At 32.4% G+C, this 9,069-nt stretch overlaps 1 protein-coding gene across 1 annotated transcript; it reads right to left on the reverse strand.

Annotated features, from left to right (window-relative positions):
- Positions 1-7,255: 7,255 nt before the first annotated feature.
- Positions 7,256-8,936, reverse strand: LOC133317458 (patellin-4-like). The gene is made up of 4 exons (XM_061519327.1): positions 8,094-8,936; positions 7,872-7,996; positions 7,646-7,787; positions 7,256-7,516 (listed from the first exon to the last, which is right to left on the reverse strand). Exons 1-4 carry the CDS (start codon positions 8,934-8,936, stop codon positions 7,256-7,258), a joined length of 1,371 nt encoding a protein of 456 aa, XP_061375311.1.
- Positions 8,937-9,069: the final 133 nt, after the last annotated feature.

A 9,069-nucleotide genomic window follows, 5' to 3' on the forward strand; every position in this document is an offset into this window, starting at 1 on the left:
CACTCTTGGATAACTCGGCCTTTTTTTTTTTTTCAAATGGTGAGACCCGTATATTTGTCTCTATGGCATGAGATAACTTATCTCCTTTAATATGATATTAATAACACCCTAATTATTTTTACTGTCTTGAGAATCCCTCTAAATTTCAACGCTCTTAATTACATAAAAAAATATCACTTTACTCCTGTATCAAAATATTTCACCTAATTGCCCCTATTTGATCGTTAACCACACAATATACTCCGGTACAGGATCTTATATTCGAGCAAATCAAGTGTCATGAATTTATACTTGAGTATATTGCCCAGATACTCGAGTATTTGTTGTTCCACGCAATTATTCGAATATAGGGGCATGTACTTGAGTAAATGTTCAAAAAAAAATTCTATTGAAATTTTTCAACACGTAGCTCTCGAAAAGTCATATGGAATAAAAAAACATCGATCTGATTCGGATACTCGAGTCAGAAGTTATGACATTCTGAAGTTTTATTCTAAAATTTCCAAAATTTTGTAATGCCGATTGATTTTGTGATACCCACAAAGCTCCTCATCAGGTTACTCAAGTCAAGTCCTATATTATGGATATGTGAGTATAGAAACTTGTTTGATCCAAAAATTCTTGTGAAAAAAATTTAACCGTAAAACTTCGGAAGGCCATAACTTTTGACTTGGTTGTCCGAATCAGGTATTTTTTTTATTCTACATAACTTTTCGAGAACTACATATTGGCAAATTTCCAAAAGATTATTTGTTAGTGTTAGAAAGTATGTCAAACAGGGCTCAAAGTAACATTTTTTGAGTAATTTTTTGGGCCAAATCTCCTATGAAGTTTTACAATAAAATTCACCCGAGTCAAGTCCAATATTATGAATATATGACTATAGAAACTTGTTTGATCCAAGAGTTATGACCTTCCGAAGTTTTACAGTTAAATTTTTTTCCACGAGATTTTTTTGATCAAACAAGTTTCTATAATTATATACTCATAATATTGAACTTGACTCGAGTAACCTGAGGAGGATCTTTGTGGGTATTACAAAACCTATTAGCATTATAAAATTTTGAATATTTTAGAGTAAAAATTCAGAAGGCCATAACTTTTGATTCGAGTGTCTGAATCAGGTGCTTTTTTTTATTCCACATATATTTTCGAGAGCTACACGTTAAAAAATTCCTGTAGGAAATTTTTTGAACATTTACTCAAGTACAATCCGATAATTGGAGTATATTGCGTGAAACAGAAAATACTCGAGTATCAAGACCATATACTTGAGTACAAATTTGTGACACTTGATTTACTCAAGTATAAGGTCCTGTACTCGAGTATATTGAGTGGTCAATAGTCAAATATATAAGAGCAGATAGATGAAATATTTTGATACAGGAACAAAGTGATATTTTTTATGTAATTAACGAGACAATAGTTAAATAGCCAAATTTCAACTCTTATACATTACCGTTTATGTAAGGTCCTATTGTAATTAAATAGTGATGTAATAGATTATAAAAAAAAAATAGTGATGTAATTTGTTACTTTTAGATGTGCTCAACTTTAATTATTTTATATCCTTTTCCCTTTTAATTTTTTGTCACATTATATTTAGTGGCCAGGATTAATTGAGTTTGAGATATACGTGCATGTCTATTGTCTAGCTAGCTAAGTTATAAGGGCACTCAATAATAGTCGCTGAGACCGAGAGACACGTAGGAGAAGATGACTACATGCAGTGTTCCCATTTCCTCACTTATTTTATTAGGCTAGTGGATTTGAGCTACAGTCCAAGAAATGCCGAGGTGTCGATTTTATGCGCAATTGAGAGATCGGTGATTCTAGCTAACTATTAATCTGAGAGATCGGTCTAGGAAATGCTGAAAAAAACAAGAGTTTCTTAATCCGAAATCCGATTATATAATATAAGAGATTACTGTTTCTCATATGTTATTTCCTACACATGTATATGGGGTTCATGTATGGCATGTAAAGAAAAAAAAATATAAATCTTATATATATATATATATATATATATATATATATATATATATAGAGGATCCTTTGACACCAGTGTCAAATTTGAAATTTGACACTTCATCTGAGAGTCATTAGATCAAAAAAGATCAACGATGTCAGATGGTTACAAATCAGAGTCGTTGACACTGGTGTCAAATGATCCTACCTCACACATATATATATATATATATATATATATATGAAAAAAAATATTTCTTAAGCAGTTTGAGATATATTTATCTCCGTCCACCTCAAAATTATTTCGTTTTATTTATTTATTTTCTTATATTAATTGATTCACTTTTGAATGGTTATGATTCTTTTTTTCTCTCTCTTCGGTTATTACCATTCATCCATCTTTGTATACGGTTATGATTTAATAATCGGAGATAAAATAATCTCAAGCTTGAGAAACGATAAGCCTTACATATACACACACACACACATATATATATAGAGGTAGGATCCTTTGACACCAGTGTCAAATTTCAATTTTGACACTTCATCTCAGAACCGTTAGATCAAAAAAAATTAATGACTCTGATTTGCAAGCATGTGACACCATTGATCTTCTTTGATGTAATGGCTCTGAGATGAGGTGTCAAAATTGAAATTTGACACCGGTGTCAAAGGATCCTACCTTATATATATATATATATATATATATATATATATATATATATATATATATATATAGGGGAGGGATCATTTGACTCCAGAGTAAGATTTAAAAGTCTTACTCCTCATCCCAGCTCTTGATTTCCGTTCATCCAACGGTTAACATTTAATAAGTAACAACAATTAATTAATTATTAATTTTAAATAAATGCTAGCCGTTGGATGAACGGAAATCAAGGGCTGGGATGAGGAGTAAGACTTTTAAATCTTACTCTGGAGTCAAATGATCCCTCCCCATAATATATATATATATATATATATATATATATATATATATATATATATATATATATATATAGAGGTAGGATCCTTTCACACTGGTGTCAAATTTCAATTTTGACACCTCATCTCAGAACCGTTAGATAAAAAAAAATCAATGACTCTGATTTGCAAGCATGTGACACCATTGATCTTCTTTGATCTAATGGCTCTGAGATGAGGTGTCAAAATTGAAATTTGACACCGGTGTCAAAGGATCCTACCTCATATATATATATATATATAGGATAATAATTTTTTATGCAACATTAGAAAAGTATTAATTTTTACACTCACATTTTCTAAATGGATCCCACAATATTTTTTTTCTCTAACCTCCAACTTTTTTCTCTTTCCTATTTATTGTTTGAATAGGAGATAATACTTTTTCTTATGTAATATAAGAAAAATATTACCCATATATATATATATATATATATATATATATATATATATATATATATATATATATATATATATATATATATATATATATATATATATATATGGGAAGGGTTATACTTACCACCAACTAAACTTTCCACCCTTACAATCAATCTAATCACCGTTAGATTAGAATGAAATCTAATGGTGATTAGTTATCCATTATAATCTTAATTTTTTCTCTCACATCCCCTCTCTGTCTGCCTCTTTTTTTTTTTTATGTTTTCATCCCATCTTTGTCTCTCTCTAGGTTTAGTAAATGCACAATAGGGGTCGCCATCATTTTGTTTTGAGTGCTTCAAAAGCAATAACATCAAATTGAGTAATAAAAAATTAAATACATTTTTAAATAAGATTAACGAAAGACTTAACAAATTTTTCATTGCCTTTGACAAACCCACAATAACAACCTATGTGTCCAAAGATACCTCTCAAGCTCCTAATGGTTCAAGGAGCAGGCCATTGTTGTATACTCTTAATCTTCTTAGGATCCATGGACATTCTCAGTTTGGATATTATGTTGCCCAAGTATCGAAATCATTTCTCCTTCAAGGTGTTGGAAGCCTTTACCACAAATGCTTTAGAGTTTTTTTTTTTTAATATACTCATCCATTATCCTTCCTTGCCTAAAAGTGGCAAGGCTCTCATATATGTTTCCTAGAGTTTGATCTCTAATCTCTAAATTGTTAAATCAATGCTGCCATTGAACCTTCCAAATATAGAGAGAGAGAGAGAGACAAAGGCAGACAAAGAGGGGATGAAAACCTAGAGAGAGAGGGGCAGACAAAGAGGTGATGAAAACCTAGAGAGAGAAAACCTAGAGAGAGAGTGAGGCAGACATAGAGGGGATGAAAACCTAGAGAGAGAGAGAGGCAGACAAAGAGCGGATGCAAGAGAAAAAAATTAAGATTATAAGGGGTAACTAATCACCGTTAGATTTAATTTTAATCTAACGGTGATTAGATTGGTTGTAAGGGTGGTAAGTTTAGCTGGTGGCAAATATAACCCTCCTCTATATATATAATAAGGGATAAGTTATTTTACCTACTTATTTTTTTTGTCTATATTTGTTTATCACTTTTCAATATTATTAGATCAAAATCCCAACTATTATATTATTTCTCTCTTCTATTGAAATTCTGATTTAATGTTATTGGATAGTGATGGGTAAAAATAGAAAGAAAAAAAAAGTAGATTAAATAACTTAACTCATATAATAGATAAAATTATTTTATATAATATGAGAAATATTAATAAAAAAATAAGTGTTACTAGTTCAAAGAATTGGTTAATGATACACTAGACAACAAGCAAATAAATGTTGGATACCTTTTGGATGGCCGAGCCCATCTCCGTACACAAAGGGTCAACCCAATCCACCAAACACAGAACTTTTTATGGTCCAGGAGCATCTCAACCCATTGAATTTAAAGGTGGAAAGAAAAACAGAAAAAAAGTGGAGAAGAAATCAACGTTCAAGATTATTCCAGGAGTAGGAAAATTCTTACAGTTGGAAAACTTCTTACACTACGATAATACAAGAATTTTTCGTCAAATACACCTTACTAGCATCGACCGAACGCCCACTGAAATGACTAATGTATATGTTAATTAGCATCAACATATCACTAATAATAAGAAAATTGTAGATTCACCTAAAACGAAACGATTAAGAAAATTTATAATTTCGGGAAAGTCTTAGCCCTTATTTTTAAGCACATACTAGTATTTAGGGAAACCTTCTCATCAAACTTGAAAATCCCACCCCACTTTCTCTCACTAAGATTATAAATAAGTGAAACTTACGTGGTATTAATAATAAAAAAGTGGGGATGAATATGATTTAAAAAAAATAATAATAGTGGATGATGGATTGTGTGCCCAATACTACAACAAGAGCTATGTTGCACTGACATCGACATGAAATACGGAATACGACACGACACTCTGACACGTTAATTCCAAAAAATGTTAAATTTCAACACGTTAGGACACGTTTTGATATTATATAATATTTTTAATTTATGTAGTATACATTATGTTTAATATTCAATAATTTAACAAAAAAATAAAACTAAACGTATAATACCCATCAATTTTGCAAAGAAACATAAGATATCCCAATGTTTATATTAAACTCAATAAAATAGTAATCGTAATCCAACGAATCTAATAGTTGGGACTCAAAATGCAACGCAACGTAATCTTTGAAACTTTTTTGAGTCTTTGCAACGAATATTGGAGTGTCAGAAAGTGTCAGAGTGTCGGTGAGTGTCGGACACGACACATCAGGGATTTTGAAGTGTCGGTGCTTCATATAACAAGAGTACTGAAAAAAATTCTCCACCAAAAAAAAGAAGAATACTGAATTTTTTTCCAAAATTGGAGTCAATTGATGGTGTTATTAAAAGGGCTTTATTAATCTCATGCAATAGGAGAGAAGTTCTCTCATGTTATAGAGACAATCATGTGTAGGACCCACCCATTTATAGAGAAAGAAAAAAAAAATAAAAAAGTAACACGGAAATTGATATATGTGTAGGAAAGAAAAACACTCTCCTACAACATAAGTATATATTTTCCCTTATTAAAATTTTCCCCGAGAAAATCTAGTTTAGTGGTTGTGTGTGCCCTGATTTTTCATTTCCTTTATACCACTATCATAAAAAAAAAAGGAGAAATAGTTGTCTTATATTGCATATTCATAAAATTTTATGCTCATTTTTTCATTTTTCTATTTTTTTTTAAATTGTGGACCCCACAATTTTATTTCACCCATATAAAATATCAATTTTATGTGACATAAGATTAATAACTCCCTAAAAAAAATGCCTGCTAACACATTCTATTACACTATCTTTTCAACATTACTTAAATTCACCCAATAATAAAAATAAGATATTGTTATGGGCATCCTATCGAGACAGCTAAGCAGCTCATATTCTAGAAGGCTCAAATAAGGCTAACAGCTAAGAGGGAATTAAGGAAATATTCCTTAACTATATTAATCCTATTACGGCGGCAATAGATCAACAATTGGACCTCCAATACTCTTAAGCGTCCCAAAAATCCGCTCCTTCCAGGTAACCCATCTATAAATAAAGGGTTAAACCAATAAGGTACACACTCCAAATCCTCTGTCTTTGTCACTGTGCACACACCCCACGTCTTGACTATGTGTTATGTTATAGTGCACAGTGATCTGTATCTTTAGGATATTTCTCCTACAGAGAGGACAAACAGATCCAATATTAAATTACCAATTTCTAATTCGACATATCTATTTATCATATGGTAACAGATATCAAAAAATATATTACCAGCATTCATCTACAAACATTGGGAAATGCATGAAGATGTAGGTGTATTGAGTCTATTGTAACAATCAGATTTTATTTTCATCTTTTATAGTTTGTATTTTTCCTATTTTACAATTTTTACCGAGACACTGCTGTGATAAATTTTCCATTTTGATGATGCAACCATTTCTTTGCATTTTGCATTTTGCATTTTGATTACGTTCTTGTCTATCTGAATGTAAACAAGTTATCCCATAAAAAAATTTCTCCAACTAATACAGAAGATCAAGGACCTGTAGTACGTGATGCAGGACTTGAATAAATCAAACTTACGAGACATAACAAAAAAATTTCTATTCCATTAATTCATGACTTTCAGGTTCAAATGTTATAAAAAAAAAAAAAAACATTAGAAACACGTAGATGTATGTATAGGCAATCAATTCTAGCAGACATGAACTAACTTGTGAATTCAGCCAGCAATTTCATGTTTGTAGCTTCTGGCTCACTGATTGCGAAGAATATAAAATGTCTTCAAATCAAGTGGAAGATGGTAACATTTGTTACTATAGCAAGATGAACATGGGAACAGTGGTTCTGGTTTTAGATCTATAGAACATTTTCTTCTTCTTGAAGGTCCCATTTTCAACTCTTATCACTATCTTCCCAGGTTCATTGATGTAAAAGGAGTTTCTGGTGCTTTCACCCACTATATTTTGGTTTTGCAGTAATATATTGTATGAGCCTTCATCATCTGGAATGAACTCTTCCTTGTAGGACACATCCCATCCAATCACAGTTACATCCCACATTACGGTCACTCCAGGCTAGACACATTGCAAAATCAAATTAGAACAAAGCAAACAATGTCCAACATGGTAAATAATAACATGTTTTAGGTGCATTCAATTTGAAACCCCAAAAAAGAAAAAAAAGAAAAAAATCATGTTGAGCACCTCATTGACAGGAAATTCAACTCTAGAAACTGTATTTCCTTTGATTTTAAGCTCTAAAACTTTATCAGCAGGAGAGAAATCTTGATCATTTTCCCTCTTTAGACCACCATATTCAGCTGGAAGATGATCTGGGGCTATAAACCTTTACAAGTCACAAAGTTAGCAGTAGTTTAATAAGATAAGATTCAGAGAATGGGACACTAAGGTTCATGTTAAGCATGCATACTTTAGAAGTGCCTGTGTGGCCTTTTGTGGTCTAGCTAATATGAACTTCTTTTTACTTCTCTGATTCATGAACCTTGAGAATAGCACTTGAGACGTGTAGAACCAAAATGGAGCATTTACTACAATCTGCAAATCGAAAAGAAAAGGGAGAAATATCAACCATTCTGTAATTCCAATTTTAATTAAAGTCTTAACCACTAAGTTGTACTTTTTATATACTAACATTTTTGTAAATGATCTCAGGATAATAGTTCTGAAGCAGTTCCAGAGCTTTTCTGGTGAATGTGTTAAGCTCCTTCATTCCTTGCATTGATGTGTTCTTTAAATCATAAATCTGAATAATAGAGTCCACCCCTCCATCTCTAAAGCATAGCTTCTTTATAGCCCTTTCCATCAATTGAAACCTCCACCTCAAAAACTTGTCACGTTTCTGTTGTGTTCCAAAGGTTTGCTTATACAAGACCTTGTCTCTGGAAACCCCACTAACGTAATAACACACAGGACGACCTTCCCTATCCCTACTATTTAAGAACCCAACATTCTCAAACTCAGAACCCAAATCCTCATCAATGATTCCATCAATGTTGTTCTCACTTCGCCATATCATTGTCGTCTGTAGCATGTGAAATGCATCATTAACCTTGAAATCTTTGGCTTTCAAGAATTTCCTCAAGACAATATCAGTACCTTCATGAGCCTTGCTTGGCAATAAAGGGACACCCCAGAGAGTAATATCTCTGAGTTGTTCCCTCTTCAATGATGTGAGTTTCTCATGTGGTTCTTCCCCTAACAAGTAGTTTCCAAGAATGGCATCCTCAACCTTGCAACGGAATTCCAACAATGACTTCTTTATCTTAAGCTTGATTTCAGCAGGACTTGGGATTCTTCCATCTCCTCCCTGGGTTGACAACTCGAGATCTTCTTGATCACAATCATGGTCTTCTTCTTGGGGTCTTTCCTTATCATCAACAGGGTCTTGATCTTTTAGACTTTTCTCATTATTTTCAATGACCCCAACAAGGGTCTTCTTCACATTTTCGTCATTGCATTCATCGGTATCGTTCATGTTTGTTGGTTGTTATGGCCACAACCCTGAAGTATCCTCCGCAATGCTCAAGTTTTCCGGCACCGAGCATATGCCGGAAAACTGGAACATGGAAGGGGGTGGACAGGGAGGAGAGGAGAGGAGAAAAAAGGTG

This window comes from Gastrolobium bilobum, unplaced genomic scaffold (genome assembly GCF_033153095.1).
Source record: "Gastrolobium bilobum isolate Gb01-03AN ecotype WA unplaced genomic scaffold, APGP_CSIRO_Gbil_v1 utg1629, whole genome shotgun sequence".
Taxonomy (NCBI): Eukaryota; Viridiplantae; Streptophyta; class Magnoliopsida; order Fabales; family Fabaceae; genus Gastrolobium; species Gastrolobium bilobum.